At 40.3% G+C, this 18,465-nt stretch overlaps 4 protein-coding genes and 4 non-coding genes across 8 annotated transcripts; 7 read left to right on the top strand and 1 right to left on the bottom strand.

Annotated features, from left to right (window-relative positions):
• The first annotated feature begins 743 nt into the window (after positions 1-743).
• Positions 744-3,266, top strand: snapc5 (small nuclear RNA activating complex, polypeptide 5). The gene is made up of 4 exons (XM_070830209.1): positions 744-886; positions 1,419-1,546; positions 1,641-1,718; positions 2,674-3,266. The coding sequence occupies exons 2-4, from the start codon at positions 1,457-1,459 to the stop codon at positions 2,854-2,856; spliced, it is 351 nt and encodes a 116-aa protein (XP_070686310.1). The 5' UTR covers positions 744-886; positions 1,419-1,456; the 3' UTR covers positions 2,857-3,266.
• Positions 3,267-4,688: 1,422 nt separating this feature from the next.
• On the top strand, positions 4,689-8,705 carry lctlb (lactase-like b). The gene is made up of 14 exons (XM_070830207.1): positions 4,689-4,815; positions 4,939-5,099; positions 5,195-5,282; positions 5,374-5,483; positions 5,578-5,706; positions 5,835-5,930; positions 6,033-6,087; positions 6,177-6,338; positions 6,426-6,703; positions 6,828-6,954; positions 7,081-7,280; positions 7,393-7,456; positions 8,366-8,410; positions 8,589-8,705. The coding sequence occupies exons 1-14, from the start codon at positions 4,689-4,691 to the stop codon at positions 8,702-8,704; spliced, it is 1,758 nt and encodes a 585-aa protein (XP_070686308.1). The 3' UTR covers position 8,705.
• Positions 8,702-13,353, bottom strand: zwilch (zwilch kinetochore protein). Its single transcript, XM_070830206.1, has 18 exons — positions 13,241-13,353; positions 13,035-13,077; positions 12,863-12,955; positions 12,340-12,494; positions 12,026-12,216; positions 11,808-11,887; positions 11,574-11,729; positions 11,371-11,442; positions 11,189-11,282; positions 11,043-11,095; positions 10,849-10,951; positions 10,683-10,762; positions 10,439-10,595; positions 10,270-10,298; positions 10,048-10,184; positions 9,859-9,954; positions 9,528-9,643; positions 8,702-9,419 (listed from the first exon to the last, which is right to left on the bottom strand). Exons 1-18 carry the CDS (start codon positions 13,288-13,290, stop codon positions 9,331-9,333), a joined length of 1,794 nt encoding a protein of 597 aa, XP_070686307.1. The 5' UTR covers positions 13,291-13,353; the 3' UTR covers positions 8,702-9,330.
• Positions 13,354-13,841: 488 nt separating this feature from the next.
• On the top strand, positions 13,842-17,533 carry rpl4 (ribosomal protein L4). The gene is made up of 10 exons (XM_070830541.1): positions 13,842-13,929; positions 14,626-14,797; positions 14,899-15,005; positions 15,259-15,397; positions 15,676-15,800; positions 15,987-16,116; positions 16,565-16,721; positions 16,930-17,013; positions 17,199-17,319; positions 17,410-17,533. Exons 1-10 carry the CDS (start codon positions 13,927-13,929, stop codon positions 17,479-17,481), a joined length of 1,110 nt encoding a protein of 369 aa, XP_070686642.1. The 5' UTR covers positions 13,842-13,926; the 3' UTR covers positions 17,482-17,533.
• On the top strand, positions 15,092-15,190 carry LOC139202082 (small nucleolar RNA SNORD16). Its single transcript, XR_011584347.1, has one exon. It is a non-coding gene; the product is annotated as a small nucleolar RNA SNORD16 (small nucleolar RNA).
• On the top strand, positions 15,503-15,602 carry LOC139202080 (small nucleolar RNA SNORD16). The gene has a single exon (XR_011584345.1). It is a non-coding gene; the product is annotated as a small nucleolar RNA SNORD16 (small nucleolar RNA).
• On the top strand, positions 16,776-16,847 carry LOC139202076 (small nucleolar RNA SNORD18). The gene has a single exon (XR_011584341.1). It is a non-coding gene; the product is annotated as a small nucleolar RNA SNORD18 (small nucleolar RNA).
• LOC139202078 (small nucleolar RNA SNORD18) lies at positions 17,059-17,125 on the top strand. Its single transcript, XR_011584343.1, has one exon. It is a non-coding gene; the product is annotated as a small nucleolar RNA SNORD18 (small nucleolar RNA).
• Positions 17,534-18,465: the final 932 nt, after the last annotated feature.

The following is an 18,465-nucleotide window of genomic DNA, read 5'->3' on the forward strand; positions in this document are numbered from 1 at the left end:
GGACGGCCATTGATAACAGACGAGAAAGAAATAGCTGCCTTCTCTTTATGCATCCATGATTAATTAGCAAAACTAGCTAACTCATTCACCTGGTCAAACTGACCACACGGCGCCGTTAAAGATAGGAATTTAACGTCGTTAACTGTTTTTTATTTAGCTACTAAACTTGACATTATACTACATATTCCAAGAAGGTAGTTTTTCTTTCAATATTTATTCAAATACTTACCAAACAATGTTGTTTTCACCCCAAAGCGGCCATTACCTTCTTTTAACCACAAGATGTCGCCGCACTCAACGTTACTACACTATTAATGCTGCATTCAGGTGTCTCTCTTAAGGTCGTACTTTTGGTTGTCAATTGCTTCTTTTTTTAAAAAAAAGAAAAAAGAAAGAAAGAAAGAAAATAAAATAAACATTTAAATACAATTAAACTACAAAATGAAACACCTAACAACGTGATATATTTTTGTAGAAAGCAAATTCGTCCAGTTACTTTTCTGGTAACAAATTCTTCGGGCATTTTGACAGCGAATGACGCACATTGTCAGACGTTATCATTAATGGTTGTTGTTGATGAACGATTAATTAAATTACAAAAGTGAGTCAGTCTGGCTGGTAAAACTCTGCTCTAAGTGTCCTTGTTGACTATCGTTCTTTCCCGTGGACAACACTTTGCAAACTTCCGACAGTACCTAAATGTAGACTAAGCCCGGAAATGACGCACAGTGATAACCACAGGACCCAAACTTTAGCTAGCAGCTTTAGCTGTAGCACAGCAGCCAAGACATCAGTATTCAAAATATAAGCGTTCCGGAGCGCCTTATCTTGTGTATCACCGATTACGACGTTATTATGGAGCTGTAGGCAGAAATTTTAAACAGAGGTAACAGTCTCAAACTCGGTTTTATACTTGTATGTGTGGAAATAAAGTGTCATGTTGGGGTACCGCTGTTTTGTTTTTCCGTAGCTAGCAGTAACAATACGACCTGTTTACCAATTTTAAAATTTAACACAATCTGTACTGCTGTGTACGTGTAATGCCGATCCTTTCTTACCTAAATGTTAACATGTACTGGCTTATTGTACTATTGAATACTTCATTTTAGTCGATTAAGTGTTACAGTGAGTTGTAGCTGATTAGCAGGGTTGATGAATTGGCACATTATTGAATTAAATCTAAATGAGTGGGACAGGAACAGAATGAAACGGCAAATGAGCAAAAAAAAAAAAAGTACAGTTTGGACTAGCATGCATGTAAGACTTTCTCGTTGAATATGGTGAAATTTTTTGCTGTCCAATATAAGTTATAATGCAGACGCAGTTTGACAGGTTGCCACCCCAGTCCCCTTTGTAACCAATATAAAGTCTGTATGGCACTGTGTCCCTGACTACTGATGTCGTCCTTTCCCTGTCAGTGTTTAGGAATGGTCTGACTGCAGCAGTGCCAGCAAAGATGCACAGCCGTCTGCAGGAGCTGAAGAAGGAAGAGGAGACTCTCCTCAAGATCAAAGTCATGCTACAAGACCAGCTGAACAGGTTGAAGGTGAGAGAGAGAGACAGAGCGCACAGTATTACGTTTTATGTCTATATTTGCGGTGCATGTGGTTAATGTATTAAGCGTTCACTTTGTGTTTCAGTTTGAAGAAGGGGCCTTGAAATCTATCATTAATGCTCAAACAGAAGAAGGAGTCTCTCACGCGACCCCAGAAACTGAGGTAAATCGGCAGAAAGATCCTGCTAAATCCTCAGAGGTCACAAGCTGTCATAATAAGATATTCTCAATGATAATTTTGCTTCTATTTGTTAATTAACACTTCATTTGGTTTGTTGAAATTGATGATCAGGTATTTTCACTACTTCCACTACACTACACTACTGTACTGTCCTGCTAGGGATGTTTGCAGGCCTGCATAACCTCATGGAGTACATTTACTTCCTCACACAAAAAAGGTTACTCAGTAATAACCTTAAAACGTGAAATCGGTTAACATGTTTTGTGGGTTGCAGTAATCTGATTTCTTTAAAACCCCACTTCACATACAGTACGACCAAGGCATACATCGCCAAGTAATCATGTTTCTCTTGCAGAAATACTGCTGCTTATTTTTAATTAATTTGTGGGCCACTGACTAAAACATTTTAGTTTGTTCCTTTTACTCAAAAACATACATAACATACCTTTTAAGGAAGCTTTTTGGTATCATTCAGTAATTCAGAGATTGAATTACTTAGTATTATGTGATTTTATAAATGGGTTTTATTTGTATTGTCTAGACAACTAGAACTAGAAATGCCTCTCCTTTCTGATGCTAATGTATTACACATTAGACATGATTTTGATTGGCTATCACGTTTAGACTCAAATTACTACTAGTTACTTTTAGGGCACAACCACTTATGCCCATGAAAAGTTTTTATTTGAAGTTACAACTACAAGAGTCAGATACCGTAGGTGCTTTTTGTCTTTGAAAATCCAAAGTTAAAAACCACTCACAGAGTGCAGAGAGTAAAGTTACATTTCTTACTGAAAATTAGCTGCATGATATTATTTGACCAATTTTGTCTCCCGTTCTTTAACTGCTTTGAAAGTGCTGTCTTGCACACTTAGTTTCTTTTAAGATTTCATTTTAAAGTGGTCAACAGTTATATGTTTGTTTTTCATTGTTTCAGGTTCATATTAACCTTGACGATGAGGGCGAGATCAATCGAACCAAGCTGCTGCTGAATGCTGCGGTAGATTACGATATGGAGGAGGAAGAAGATGAGGAGGATGAAGACGAAGAGGACGATGAAGAAGATGACAATGAGCTTGAGTTTGTGCCTGAGGAGGATGAGGAGGAGGATGATTACTGAGATTCTCAGTGTTTCGGGGGGCTTCAATATTTGCACCACTGAAGAAGAGCCACATGTAAACGGACATCTGTTTATTTGTTCACCTGTTTCGTACCATCACTTAGGACGTTTAATTTATTTTGATGGAGTGAGTAACTTTCAGTGTAATGATTTGTGGTGCTAACAGTATCCTCTCCTTTGCCTGATTTGGGTCTTCAAACGACATTAGAATTCATGTGTCAAAGTTGGTGAGAAATGTCTCACTGACATGCAGTAAGACAGTGTTATTAGGTGCTTATAGCTTACAAGACATATTGTGCATTTTCAGGATTAGCATTAAAATGTATGGCTGGGCCATATAAGAAGATAGTGTGTATGCATTGTGAAAGAAATGATGATCGTAAGCACAAAATAAAATGTTTTGCATAGGGTTCATCTGACTGATTTTTACAATATGCACTTATTGTTTTACACCAATATGCCTCCTAACATGCAGTTATATTTTTTTCAGATGAAATGAACATTTACTTAATGTGAGGACAAATTTATTTTTTTAGTTCGCTTCTCAGATACTCAATTAAGATAATACCTATGTAGAAATTGTCCTAACCTGACCCAGGCAAATGGGTAATGCAGTGCAAACACTTTCCACTAGCAAACCATTCAGCATTTTCTAAACAGCTAAAACAATACAGCGAGCCTGACAATAAGGCCAGCTTTCACACTGACAGAAGGGACAGCTCTGGAGAAGGGTGGTGCTACAACAGGCAAGGTACAATAGAGATTGCACCAATAGATATATACAGCTTTCTACATGGTCTGCTGTTCCAGGAGAGCTCTCAGTCAGACAGGGACTTGGGCCCAGCACACACACCTGCTGCAAATGAGTTCTTCATAAGGTACACAGGTAATTGGACTTATTCAGTGTCGTTACTGTTGTGAGTCAAAATTCATGGAGTGATGGAATGGATGTTGCATACGTGATTTAAAAACTAATTTGCAGGGGAATACTGAAAAATACGTAAGGGAGAAAATTATATATCTGCCAAAAAACAAAGGTAAACATGGTCAGGAATGTGTATTACAATTAGTAGTCATATTTGCAGAGAGAGAGTTCATATTGAATGTCTAGGTTTTTACCATATTCCTGATTTAATTAAAGTGATCATAATGCAGTGTGTTTTATTTTACATTATATGATAAGTGCAGAGCTATAAAAACGTAAATGTGATATGCTCCCTGAAATGAAAGTATTTGCAGAGAGAATTATGTGTGTATGGGGTTGTGAGCACTCACATCTGAGCATTTACCATGCCAGTGTAACAAATAACATTCATTGCCTTATAATTGTCAAATGATGAGGTTATAAAAGTTGGTGTGGAAAGTGTTTGTGTGGAAAGGTTCATCCACTGTCATGTGATTGTGCAGTGTAAATATATCAACCTCTGTAACATTAACTTTGCTTACAGAGGTGAAACCATAGTTTGTATGGGATCTGTCTGCCTCAGCAAGATTAGCTCACACTCCATTGAGTTTGAAAAGGGGTATTTTGCTCTGCATTATGGATGTGGGACCCCCCCTGTAGTCCATCACATTTGATGCATTCAGACTGTTTGATGACAATTTATTGTGATTACGTTAGAATTTCTGTTACTAATTCAGACAAATTTTTAGATAAAAGAGGGAGTGGGCGTGTCTGTGTATGCATCTTGCATAGAGCAACATGTTTTCTCCAGATCAAGCTTGTTATTGTGGTTGAGTGGTGATGCTGAATGGTTCTCATCTGTGTGCAGACATCAGTGAGGGACTGGAGCAGAACCAGACAGTGGCTGTGCTGCAGGCTCAGGAATACCATGCTGCCCCGCTCTGCATTCAATGTGTGTCATGTGCTTATGTTGGTGCTGTGTCTGTCTTCGGCTGAGGACTTCGACTGGACAAAGAACAACCACGGCTCCTTCTATTATGGCACTTTTCCAGCTGGTAAACAACTTCTTCAGCAGGATAGATGGAAAACATTTCAAAGCATATATTAGGATATTTATTTATCCCTCTTATGAGCTGGTCATTTAAGAGTTGAATGGTTGTTGCTGATGTATTTATTAGGATTTTCATGGGGTGCCGGCAGTTCAGCCTATCAAACAGAAGGAGCCTGGGACAAAGATGGAAAAGGACTGAGCATCTGGGATGTGTTCAGTCACAAGAAAGGCAAAATCCAACTGAACGAGACTGGGGATTCCTCTTGTGAGGGCTACCACAAAATGAAGGTGGGGCGATCAGGTGTGTTGTGTTTGGAGAGAACAGAGGAGGGCAAAAAGGAAATCTAAACATTTCACTCTCCTCGTGTGTTTGTGTTGTACAGGATGATGTCTCTTTGATGAAGGAGCTCAAGCTTAACCACTATCGCTTCTCCATATCCTGGCCAAGACTCATCCCCACTGGTATAAAATGTGAGTAACCACTCTTAATTCAAGCCTTTTGGAACTGAACTGGTGTCTGTGATTTAATGTGGAGTTATCTACACTTTAATGCCATTTGCAGCTGACCATATAAATGAAAAAGGAATACAGTACTATGAGGACTTGATTGACCACCTGCTGGAGAACAAGATCACTCCCATAGTTACTCTGTATCACTGGGATCTCCCACAGGTTGGTAAATATCAGTAATCCCTCATTTCAGCCTTTCTGCATTACATTACGCTATTCTTCTTTACTGAGCTACTGTCCTCTTTGCTTTTTCTAGGTCTTACAAGAGAAATATGGTGGTTGGCAGAATATAAGCATGGTCAATTATTTCAATGAGTTTGCTAACCTGTGCTTTGAAAGGTTTGGCAACCGAGTCAAGTACTGGATCACTTTCAACAATCCATGGGTAGGTTCAAAATAAATAATTTGCACCCACCTTGTAACATGTATATTCTCCTTTTCTCCTATGAATCTACCTGTTACTGAAAGTACTAATATCACACTAATACTCCACAAACTGCTAATCTGCCCCAGTCTGTTGCAGTTGAAGGCTATGAGACAGGTGAGCACGCTCCTGGACTGAGGCTGAGAGGAACAGGGGCATACAGAGCTGCCCATCACATAATCAAGGTTGGAAAATACATATACAGTTGAGCAAAAACACTCAGCAATTAATGTGTGACCTTGAACTGAAATGCAAAGCATATTCCTCACATATTTTTCACACTTTAGGCACATGCTAAGGTTTGGCACAGTTATGATACACAATGGAGGGCAAAGCAAAAAGGTAAACAACATCAAACTCTTCAAACTGACTTAATGCAAGCATTCAGTGCTGTCTGTCTTAGTGTTCAGAGCTGCTGTTCACATCTGCAGGTCTGGTTGGCATCTCTCTGTCTGGAGATTGGGGAGAGCCAGTGGATATCAGCAACCAGAAAGACATTGAAGCAGCTGAGAGATATGTTCAGTTCTACCTGGGCTGGTTTGCCACACCCATCTTTCATGGAGACTATCCTCAAGTGATGAAAGACTTCATTGGTAAGTTACATTGTAAACAGCTAATCCTCACGTAATATTGGTCACTGGAGAATGAACTAATCACTACTTGTAACTGTGTGAGTGCAGGGAGGAAAAGTGTCCAACAGGGCCTCGGGACGTCTCGCCTGCCCACATTTTCCCCTCAAGAGAAGAGCTACATCAAGGGGACCTGTGACTTCCTCGGCATTGGCCATTTCACCACCCGCTACATCACCCAAAAGAACAACCCATCGGGTCGCAGTAGCAGCAGCTACTTTTCTGACCGTGACCTTGCTGAGCTTGTCGACCCACGTTGGCCTGATCCCGGGTCTGAGTGGCTCTACTCTGTGCCTTGGGGTTTCAGACGTCTGCTCAATTTTGTCAAGGTGACTTAGTGGATGATGCAGAGCAGGCTTGTTGACATTTGCGCTGTAGCTAATATGATCTGAAACCCTATTTAAATTACATAAAGGCAACTAAATACACGATATTGATTTGTTCCCCATCTAGAGCCAGTACGGAAACCCAATGGTTTATGTGACTGAAAATGGAGTCTCTGAGAAGATGTTATGCACAGAGCTGTGTGATGAGTGGAGGATACAGTATTTTAAAGACTACATCAATGAGATGCTGAAAGGTGAATGAGCGTTCATATGTATAGGCAGCTGTGCATTTCTTTTAGATGGTAATTTGAAGCAAATCCATTCGAAGTCTAATCAAATTCATGTGGTCCAATCACTCTGTTTTACGTGGCGTTTGTCAGCTATCAAAGATGGAGTCAATGTGAAGGGCTACACTGCATGGTCCCTGCTGGACAAGTTTGAGTGGGATGAAGGCTACTCCGAGAGATTTGGCTTGTACTATGTGGACTTCAGGAACAAAAACAAGCCTCGCTATCCCAAAGCTTCCGTTCAGTTTTACAAACGCATCATCAGCTCCAGTGGCTTTCCCAATCAGAGAGAGGTAAGAGATATGACGTGGTCACTACATATTCCCCTGGAATGAAAACAGTAAGATTAATTGGTTAATGCTCTACTGTGCCACAAAAATAATCGGCTGTGAATGCACCCAACAGGTTGAGAACTGGAGGAGGAAGGCTATTGAGACCTGTTCTTCTAGCAACCAGCTCCTAGCTGCAGGTCAGTTTGTCTTTAACGTCCCTGGCCATGTTTCTCAGTGATCAGAGGTGAACAACTAGCTGGGGTAAACAAATAAAGATTCTGACCTTAATATCAAAAACATGCCAATAGATTTTAAATTTGACTTGGATATGTGTTGTGGTTCTTTAAGCACCTCAGAAAACACATGAACAAATTATTAGTTAAATAATGATAATGGAAACATAATTAACAAAATCTGTAACAGAATATCTGAGATATCTTCTTTGTTTGCCCCTCCAGCTAGAAGAAAATCCAAGGAACATGCAGAAATGCCAAAGGTTTGGCCAGTGCATGATGAAGTTTAGAACTTGAGGGTATATGTCTTTCATTAATGTCCTTTTTTGTTGTTGCTTTGTGATTGTGCAGTTTTAAATCTGACTAACAGAATGAAGCCTCTGCGGTTTAACACTAAGACGTGTCTCTGAAACAGCTTGTACTCCTTGTTCACAGCGTGCAACTACATCTTCATATCAAGTTTTACTTGTGTGCTTTAATACAATTTGCAACCAATAACAGCCCTTTTGATTTCACAGCAGCTTTGACAAAATCTCAGTTAGCATGAAGCTTATCTGTGGACTTGTGCCCATGGGGTATTTCACAAAGCAGGATTATAAATTTCCTCAGATGACATAATAGCAGTATAAGTGTCTGCGATGGATCTGACTTTAATTTAGAAAACGTCAGCATGAGGTTCAGGAACATGATTCAGCCATGCCTGTTAATGACTAGTCATAGTAAATAACATCTCAGATTAAGTTATTAAACATCATCTGGCTGTGGTGCAAATGCTTTCTGAAATATTCCCCAGTAACTGCATGCAGTTCTCAAAGGGTTAAAGTGCCGTTAATCAACTCTGAGTACCTTCTTTTTTTTTTTTTTTGTTATTAGAGGAACAGCGGAGTACTGCTGCCAATATTCTAAGACTTATACATGGTAAGGAATCACTCATGCTCACTATAAATCAGAGGATGACTTGATTTATGGAAAAATATTAACCCTTTGAGTGCTGTGCTTGAGCATCATTACTCGCTTCACAAGGTGTGTCTGAACAACATAATAATGCCAGTGAGTTGTTAATGTGTGTGTGTGTGTGTGTGTGTGCGCTTTGCAGACCCTCTGACCAGCCACATGGAGATGGTAACTGAGATCGTTGTTCCCACCGTGTGCACACTATCTATTTTGCTCAGTGCCATCTTCCTTATGTTCCTGCTGCGGAGGCGGAACTAGAAAGGAGCTCTCACAGTGTGTGTGTTAACAATCACAAACATCAACACTCGCTATTATTGTAAGTGCATCATTTCTTTAATTGATCATGTGTGAACATAAATACATTATTTGAACTGAATTTCAAGAGAATTTGTGACTTCAATAATTTGATGTGGATTCAGTGTTTGCTGTAAAAACAACCCACTGGTTTAGCCAATATTAATGAATTTAGTACCAGACACAATGTGGCTAGCCCTGCAACATGTTGGATTTTTGTTATTACAATATTGCTGTGGAATACTGCCATTGCAAACAGCACTTGTGATCTACCGTACTTTGTACTCCTCAAAATCTCTTTACTGCTATACTGAACACAGAAAAATTCAGCGAATGCGAAAGATGCATTTAAAAAAAAAAAAACTCATGACATTGTCACATAACATACATGGAAGGGACCTTAAGTTATTAATATAAAACATTTGACAAAAAATACAGTATATTTTAACAGAAAACCCTATGGCTTTGTGATGCAGCGCAAGGTCATCTGGCTAGTTCTTCTGCCGTTTTAAAACACGTTCGTTGCTCACAAGAATATCAAGCATGACAATAAACGCCTCCTTTGTTGTTCACTCGTGCTCTCTGCAAATTCATGCAAAATTGACGTGACTGCAGCACACCTTGGTGGAGAAGAAGGCAGGATCCTCACAGTCCCCATTCACTGTTTCATTTGTGTAATCTAAAGATGGAACATCAAGAAGGAAAATGTTACATTTACTTCACTGGGACAGTAACCAATTATAACTCTATGGCATGCAAAATATTTGGAGCGGTATGTTGAGATCACCTGTGTCAAAGATGACATGATCAACCAGTGGTCTGTCACTGAGCTGTAAGGATGTCCGGACCTCACGTGGACCATTGCCACTGGACACCTCAACCCCCCACACTACTGGGTGCTCTCTGTGGAGACACGCAAAACATGAGGGAGGAAACAATAGCCCCGGTAAAACTTTGCAGTTAGTCTGATCACAAGAAGGCAGCTCTAAATACTGCAAAGTACAAAATCCAATCATATAAGTCCTATCTACCTTCTGTAGGTGAAACAAAAATGACACATTTGAAGTTTTATTTGGATGTAAAGAAGCAGTTAGTGTGCAAGGTGTTGTATTCCTTACTTCTGGTAGAAATGGCCGATCAGTGTGGGTTTGATTGGCAGTTTGAATTCGTGCTCCTCATCATAAGGGTATGTTTTGTAGTGTTGCAAACATGATCTATGAGAAAAGAAATAATCTACTTTAATGTCATCTTCAGGAGAGTACATTTTGCACACTCATGCATCACTGGAAAAAGCCAAATTGATTTACTGTGAGAGAAGGAAGAGACGGTCATAGGGCAAACCCAGGAAAGTACTGCAGGTCATAATGATTTCCAGCAGATGGTGCAGTTTTCTGAGTCGGATCACTTGCTCCTGCAGATCAACCTCTGTGCTCAGGTAATAACACTGTGGAGTAAAATATTCAAACTGTTTTTGGTCACAGTCATCTGAAAATAGTTGTCAGTGAAAATAGTCTTCGCTCTAAGCTTACCAAGTGGTTCAGAGTTGTCAATTCTTTACCTGAGAAAAAAAAAAAACACAGTTGAAAATGGTTGAAGATCAAAGCAAAGTTTGGGCTCAATAATTCTCATCATATTACTGTAAAATGTATAATCCCATGTGAAGAACATAGAGACTCAGAGTCATGAGTAAGAGGTTACCAATGAGGTAGTTAATGTAATCCTTTCTCATCTTGTCCAGACCCATCTCCAGCAGCATGTGGACAGGGGTGACACCTGTGAGAGACACGTGATCAATCTGCTGGTGGTAGGATTGTAGGATGAGCTTGCTGAGGGAGCTGCTGCTGTCTCTGTGAATCTGAAACAAAACAAAACAAAAAAAACTTTACACAGAACAGCCTTTTCTAAGTGATAAACACTTTTCAGGAGCCACTTCATTTCATACCCAGGGTTTGATGTCACCATATCTTAGAGCTTCGATGACCAACTTCAGGCAGCCTTCGATGTCCTGATACGAAGTCACACCTGTAATGAAAAAATAAAAATGAAGGAAAATGGTTGTCGCTGTCTTTTTATATTGCTAAATCAAATTAATGGAGGAAGTGACTCACTCTTTCTCATCCGAACCCACAGCTGCTCCACAAAATCCAAATCGCCTCGTTCCAAGATAGAGTTGAAAATGGGATTTTCCGTCTCAGACTTCACCTTTGTGGTCTTTAAGAGATGAAAAAGCAAAAAATCCAACGCATTTGTTTCTGAAATTATTGACATCGTGAGAAATCCTTTGATTTTCACACGAAAATACCTCAGCTGGTTTTGCAGCCTGGTCCTGTAGTGTCTTTGCAGTGCTCTGAAGCTCTGACAGAACAATAAAAAAAAGAAAACAACCTTCTTAACTGCTTATTAACATTTAATCATAGAGAAAGTGCATTGATTTAACAAAGCACATACCTTCTAGGAAGGCCTTGGTCAGATTTATAGCTGATGTGCTTTCCAAAGGTTCTATCCATTCAGTTTCTCCAGTTCTCAAACCATCAGCAAGAGTCTGAAATGACAAGTATCTGATATATTTAGTTGTTTATTTGAGTACTGATACTCACAGTCATAAATTCCAGAGGACTGATGAACCCAACCTGAAGAAAATCTAGCTCCCTGTAAATCTCAAACATTGGGCTTCGCATGTCCCCGCTGGCAACTTTGATATTCTGCATATGAACAAAGATAAAAAAGAGCAAGTGAACAAAATGCACTATTTTATTTTGTATTTCAAATGGTATTAAAAGGTATTTATGGTATAGAAAGAGTATGTTTTGGAGTATGAATTACTGGAGCTTACCAGTGTCGCTGCAGAGGACAGGGGTGGGGTCTCAAGGATACTCTCCACATGGCTCCATTTGAAATCCACTGTCACACTACTTTGTAACTCAATCATGGTGTTCTCAACAACAGTGGAGCCAAACAAGGTGAACCTGGCATTGCCTTTAATCGCCATCTGGAAGCAATTGGCAGAGGTAATTGAATGAACATCATTCATTCGCACTGATTTACAAGAGGATGCACACTCACTTACCGAGGATGGGTGATGCCTTTGCTTGTGCTCTTGTTTAAGCTCGTCTAAGGTTATGAGAGATCTTTTGTCCACAGTTGAGCCTGACAAAATTTAAGTTGGAATCAAATAATTGGCAGAAACATCAAAATCACACGAGTTCATTCATAACAAATATTCACTTTACTGACAATGATTAAAGGATGGGCCATTTAAATAAGTATGAAACATTGAAGCTATACCTTTGCAGGTAACAGAGTATAATTTGACACCAGAGACTTTATTGCCTATGCCGACTGTTTCAGCTCCAAACCAGGTTGTTCCAGCTGGATCAGACATGTCACATCGCACCCACAGAGGGTGTAAGGCAGAGTTGTTGTCCATGGCTGACACATTCACATTTTGAGATAATGTGTACCAAGACAGCAACTGTCTACAAAAAGAGAAAAAAAATACTATATTTTGACTGTCACCTACAGTGTATCACATACACAGGTTGTATAATCCTACCAGCACTTTATTCAAATGAAATGTTAAACCTCTTGGCATGGGTCACCTCGCTTTCATGACTGTGAGCGGCTGTGGTCCCAATTCTGTCTGGAGTGCACTGGCATCTCCATTATCATCACCACCACCATCATCATCATCATCATCAGTGCAGTTTGATGTTTCAGTCATTTGATGATCATCAGGTTGACTTATTTTTGGAACCTTGTGAAATCAACAAATAAAAACATGATCCAATGACAAGCATTAGTGAGGGTTTTCTTTTTAATAAGACTGTATGGGGGCACACGCTGGTATCTTCATGTAAAACACAATAATGGCAACTTGACTGAAATTCAGTGCTAGTGGAGGATACTGACTCCCATTTCAGCTGTTAAACTGGATGTGCACCATCTCATACTAACATTAGCATGTCAGAAACATCCTAAGCAACTAATGACGTATCAGAAGAACCATGCACCGCAGACATCTAAAATGCAACACGATGTTCATGTGTTCATTTATTTACAGTAATACCTGTCTAGGGCTTGCAGACATCCTGAATACATTCAATGGATCATAACATTACTCACAACTTTTTCACAGATGAAGACTGGCTGGTTACCACAGTACATATTCAGCACAGGGATTCTGTCTCCATTCATCTTTAATATTTGGATGTCGTCCTGAAACCCAACAGACACTCCATCAGCACCACTACCAGAGATAGGTCAGACACACCAGATGTTACCAAAATGAAATTACCTCATATGTACACGGATCACTGCTTTCCTCATTTTGAAGGGACCTTCGACCAAAAAGCACAAAACACATAAAACGCCAGAAATTAGCGATGACTACTTCGGCAAGATAAGTGGTAAAGTAAAGGCTGGAAACTTTACTTAACTTCACTGCTAGCGGTGATTTGACGTTAGCTAAAAAAGCTAAGAAATAGAAACAGGCGAACTCACCGAAGAATGTTGAAGAACTCCGTAGCATTTGATATCACCTTTGAGCCCATTGCAGAATTGTAACACAGACCTCCTGTTACAGAGCAACTAAAGTGGAGAAAGTATATATTAAAAAAGAGGTTAACAGATTTTTACTGGCGGCTGTGGTGAAGTTTGGGCTGCTAGTGTTGATATTTTGACTGTCCCGCGCTCATTTGGGCGGTGACGTCACGAGTTCACAGGTTATCAGTTTGTTGTCAAACATTTATATTTAAGAAATTCATTAATGAAATCGGAAACGTGTTTAGATAGTGTCACGACACATGAAATAAAAATGAAAATAAATTCTGATGCTTTAATGAAAAAAATGTTATCAAGAAAATAGTTCCGCCTTTACGTTCACCCTGCGCCAGCATGACGTAAAGAAATAGTCCCAACTTTAGTAACAAACTTTGAGGTGGTTTTGTTTGGCGTTGAGAATTTGATTCAAAAAGCTAACTACATTGTTTTTTAATCGTTACACGTTTTTTCACGTGTGTTTTTTTGTGGCAAGCAAATCAGTGATGGAAAAACATCAGACGACGGAAGTGATGTTCGTCGCGGCGGAGGCATAAACCATTGAGGGAGATTCACCAACTTCCTTTTTACTGTGGCCGCCATAGTGTGTGGAGCGTGGTTCCCGGCGAGCCGAAAAATAATTAACGAAAATGGTGAGAAATTACAGTCATACTATCAGTAACGCGCTATATCACATGTGGAGTTTATCTTATTGGTTGTACTTTACAAATAGGACGGTACTTTCTGTCGCAGGGAAGCTTAAATCAAGATTTATTAGATCTGAAAGTTGGAAAGCTCCAGGCTAGCGAAGCTAACACGAGGAGCCATTTTGGATGAGCAGCTTCAACCAAGTTACACGTGTGGCTTCCTCCTCAGTGGTGGATCACTAACGAGCAGGCAGCAGACAACGTTTATTTAGATGGGTTATCTATATAGCCCTCTTCTCGCGGCATTTGCGTCTATTTATATTGGTAAAAGCTTGAACGCCATCTGTAATGAGTGGCGAAGGTAAAGTTTAAGTGGTATGCTAAGTCACGTTAGCAGAATCAACCAGCGCTTAGGCCATCAGAGGCGGATTTCTCGGTGAAATTGTTTAAAAACGGGACGTTTACGAGCAATCCCTGCTGTTAGTGGGGTGCACTTGACAATACTAGTTCCACCGAGTTGCTTCAGACTGACAGTAAAGTTAGCAGTGTGACTACACGCACATGTTTGGAGATATGTCTATTTTATTTTTAAGAATTCATGTTTTTCCTTAAAGAGCCTCTGCATCGTACAGACTATGCATTACACTCTTAAAACCAACATTTTGCACCCGTCTGAAGCTCATTGTTCATTTCTCTTCCTAGGCCTGTGCCCGACCCCTGATCTCGGTTTACTCCGAGAAAGGAGAATCCTCAGGCAAGAATGTTGTCATGCCTGCTGTGTTCAAGGCTCCGATTCGCCCTGATGTTGTGAATTTTGTTCACACCAACATGCGCAAGAACAGCCGCCAGCCCTATGCTGTCAGCGAACTGGCAGGTGAGTGGACATGCCTGTCTTGACCCGGCATATTGATCAAAGTACAGCCTTTTGTAACCTTGTCACAAATCTGATGCATTCTGTCTAATTGTTTGTTAAAGGTCACCAGACCAGTGCAGAGTCTTGGGGTACAGGAAGAGCTGTGGCCCGTATCCCTCGTGTGAGAGGTGGTGGTACTCACCGCTCTGGCCAGGGTGCTTTTGGCAATGTATCCTTTTGACCACAATTGAAGCTTTAAATTTTTGTCTCCCTTTTTTTTATAATGCCGCAAAGGCAAACTAAAACCAAAAGACTTGCAGTGATGGTGTAATTTGCGTCCGACTCTGTAACCAGTGACAGAATGCCTACTGTCATATGCTGGCACAGATGACTGACGACCATTGAGTCTGAGCAGGCACGGTATTGGGCACTAAGGTACTGTTAAATTTAGTAGTTGTCAAACCTCCTTGACTTTGATCTAGATGTGTCGCGGAGGTCGCATGTTTGCCCCCACCAAAACCTGGCGTCGCTGGCACCGCAGGATCAACACAACTCAGAAGCGTTATGCCATCTGCTCTGCTGTGGCTGCCTCTGCCATTCCTGCTCTTGTGATGTCTAAAGGTAAGCTCTCAAAACAATTTTGTTACAGAATCCAAATAATACTGGTATATGGTCTTAGAAATCTATATTCTGCTCAGTTTTTAAAGAGCAGCTTAACATCTAACTTGCCATGATGGTGTAATTTGCGTCTGATCCTGTGAACAGTGACAGTTGCCTGCTGTCTTTAAGCTGTCACAAGGTATTGATGTGTGTTGAGTTCTGAGCAAGCTCTGGTAGCCTTTAACAGTCACAAGGTGTGTGTGGGCATCTGTGGTTGACATAATGGTCTTGTCTGTCAGGTCACCGCATTGAGGAAATCCCTGAGGTTCCACTAGTGGTTGAAGACAAAGTTGAGGGCTACAAGAAGACCAAGGAGGCGGTGCTCCTGCTGAAGAAGCTTAAAGCCTGGAATGACATCAAGAAGGTAATTTTTACTATTTGTCACATTTTCTCTCAGCTTGAATTAGGGAACGCATGATTCAAATTTAATCATCTATTATGACTTTAAAGTTCTGATTTTAGCTTGAGTGATGTTTAGTGTTTATATCCATATTGAATGAAGAGTATAGAAATCAAAGGTATATTGGAATAACAAAGCTCCTCCCCTCAGGTCTATGCCTCTCAGCGCATGCGTGCTGGTAAGGGTAAAATGAGGAATCGCAGAAGGATCCAACGCAGAGGACCATGCATCATCTACAACCAAGACGCTGGTGTCACCAAAGCTTTCAGAAATATCCCAGGTGTGTTATTTGTTGAAATGTGGATGTGCAACAGTGACAGTTGCCTGCTGTCACAAGGTATTGATGTGTGCTGAATTCTGAACAAGCTCTGGTAGCCTTAAACAGTCACAAGATCTTTGTGGATCTTTGGATATCTATGTTGGACATGGTAAATGGTAATCAGACTACTATTAGTCTTTGTATTGAATATTTAACAATGAATAGTCCTTGTGCAGTGGGTATTGGAATCTTAAATGAAAATGGGAATTGGGTAGTGTGGTGGCCTACACAGTAAAACAGTGGGAATGAGAAGCTGTCATTACACAGGTCTATATTTACACAGGTGTAGAATGACTCCATCTTGCATGTTAATTTCTGAATCTTGTTGCATCTGTGAAGGTAAACATTGACTTTTAATAGAAGCAACAAGACGACTTCAAGTGTTTAACAATTCTGTTGTATTATGAAGGCATCACTCTGCAGAATGTGAACAAACTGAACCTCCTGAGACTTGCCCCTGGTGGTCATGTCGGACGCTTCTGCATCTGGACTGAGAGTGCTTTCAGAAAGCTGGACGAGCTGTACGGCACCTGGCGTAAACCTGCTTCCCTGAAGGTTGACTACAAGTGAGTATACAAGGAGCATCATAGTGTAGCACAAGTAAAACTGGTGTTTGCAGTTTACAGTGATGAGCTTCCACTTCATGGTCCGTGTTTTTGAAACTCTGTGATATTTAAAGAAGTTCTGAGTTAGAGCATATGAAGACTTGGCACTTAACTGTTTTCATAACTTTCAGCCTGAGGAATTAAACTCTTAATGTCTTATTTATTCCAGCCTGCCCATGCACAAGATGACCAACACAGACCTGAGCAGGATTCTGAAGAGTGAGGAGATCCAGAAAGCCCTTCGTACACCAAAGTAAGCACCGCTCGCTTTACCTTCTTCAAACTTGTTTTAGCTCGTCTACTATGATGATGTTCCACTTCAGGTCCGTGTTTCTGAACCCTGATTATATGGAAGTCCTGAGCGGCACAATGTTCATTACTGACTTGCACTTTCGTAGAAGTTCATGTTGTTAAGCCTGGGTTATACTGTCATTACAGCAAGAAGATCAACCGCAGAGTACTGAAGAAGAATCCTCTGAAGAACTTGAGGATAATGCTCAAACTGAACCCTTACGCCAAGACAGCAAGACGTCATGCCATCCTGAAGCATGACCCTGCGGTAAGAGCCTAAGCAATTCAAGCTTGAAGCAAAAACTGTAGACTGTAACCTTTGATTGTGACTTTGAAATCTTGTTTGTTCTCTCCATAGATCAAGGCCAAGATGCTGAAACCCAAGAAGAAGCCCGGAAAGAAGGGGGCACCTGCCAAACCCAAGGCATAAATTTATACTTTCAGGCTGGAGTTCAGTGATAAATAAATCAGTGGTTTCAAAAGTATGAGTCAGACGTGTCATTCAAGGCTCATTCAGGGCTATTTTTAATGTAGATTTTAATCTATTGATGTCCTGTAAGGACACAATGTAAAGAGGAACATTAAGCACACAGGTTAAGTAGCCTATATAATTAATTTGGTCATTTAAAAAGGCAAGCCTGCAATGTAGCTCTAGGTACGTATTTTCTCTTGGAATGTAGATTTATAAACTAAGAATACAACTGAGTATTGCACAACTTTTAAATCCATTTAATGTACAATAAAATACACTTCACCCATAGTAGAAATCCAATCATTGAAGGACTTTGGGATGTCGGGTTTATAGGCAGAACAGGTTTCACATTGCTGCACTGTGGGTGTCACAGGCTGAGTCCAGCGGCACTGCACAATTAGCCAGCAAAGTCAACCTGCTCTGTTGTGGACTGATAAAGGGATGCACCTTTTTTAAGAAAAGCAAAGGTGTGTAAGGTTGCTAATGAGATGAAAGACAGATCACAGCTATAAATGCGAATTCAGCTGTTTGAGGTCTGCTTTCTCAAAGGTTTGCAATCTGCAATGGAGAGACACATCTCTAGTGCCCTTAATATTGGGTAGGTCCAATGTGGTTATTCATTGTTTGCCAGTAAATAGTTCAAATATTTCTCCTGCATGGAATTTATTGAAAGTCTTGAAATTCAGAGCTACATATCCTGGGTAGCTCTGAGAGGCTACTAGAAGACCACGGAGGCAGTGCTGCTGCTGAAAAATCTTAAAGCCTGGAATGACATCAAGAAGGTAATAAAAACTTAATATTTTCTCTCTTGGTTTGACTCAGCACTCCGTTAGAGCACAGTGTTTGCCATTGAAATGGCTACAGAGTTAAAAGTTGTGATTTCAGCTTGAAGGATGTTTTGAGGTTTATCTATATTGTATGAAGGAAGAATGGCTCTAAATT

This window comes from Pempheris klunzingeri, chromosome 5 (assembly GCF_042242105.1).
Source record: "Pempheris klunzingeri isolate RE-2024b chromosome 5, fPemKlu1.hap1, whole genome shotgun sequence".
In the NCBI taxonomy this organism is placed as follows: Eukaryota; Metazoa; Chordata; class Actinopteri; order Acropomatiformes; family Pempheridae; genus Pempheris; species Pempheris klunzingeri.

Excerpts from the sequence above, each read along its gene's own strand:
- snapc5 (XM_070830209.1), top strand. The coding sequence starts at position 1,457 with ATGCACAGCCGTCTGCAGGAGCTGAAGAAGGAAGAGGAGACTCTCCTC. Across the intron at positions 1,547-1,640 it reads ACCAGCTGAACAGGTTGAAG|TTTGAAGAAGGGGCCTTGAA; the intron begins GTGAGAGAGAGA and ends TTTGTGTTTCAG. Across the intron at positions 1,719-2,673 it reads ACGCGACCCCAGAAACTGAG|GTTCATATTAACCTTGACGA; the intron begins GTAAATCGGCAG and ends TCATTGTTTCAG.
- lctlb (XM_070830207.1), top strand. The coding sequence starts at position 4,689 with ATGCTGCCCCGCTCTGCATTCAATGTGTGTCATGTGCTTATGTTGGTG. Across the intron at positions 5,283-5,373 it reads CATCCCCACTGGTATAAAAT|CTGACCATATAAATGAAAAA; the intron begins GTGAGTAACCAC and ends TGCCATTTGCAG. Across the intron at positions 8,411-8,588 it reads TATTCTAAGACTTATACATG|ACCCTCTGACCAGCCACATG; the intron begins GTAAGGAATCAC and ends TGCGCTTTGCAG.
- zwilch (XM_070830206.1), bottom strand. The coding sequence starts at position 13,290 with ATGGGCTCAAAGGTGATATCAAATGCTACGGAGTTCTTCAACATTCTT. Across the intron at positions 11,730-11,807 it reads AAAGGCATCACCCATCCTCG|ATGGCGATTAAAGGCAATGC; the intron begins GTAAGTGAGTGT and ends AATTGCTTCCAG. Across the intron at positions 11,443-11,573 it reads TGTCCTCTGCAGCGACACTG|AATATCAAAGTTGCCAGCGG; the intron begins GTAAGCTCCAGT and ends GTTCATATGCAG.
- rpl4 (XM_070830541.1), top strand. Across the intron at positions 16,117-16,564 it reads AGCTTTCAGAAATATCCCAG|GCATCACTCTGCAGAATGTG; the intron begins GTGTGTTATTTG and ends TGTATTATGAAG. Across the intron at positions 17,320-17,409 it reads TCCTGAAGCATGACCCTGCG|ATCAAGGCCAAGATGCTGAA; the intron begins GTAAGAGCCTAA and ends TTCTCTCCATAG.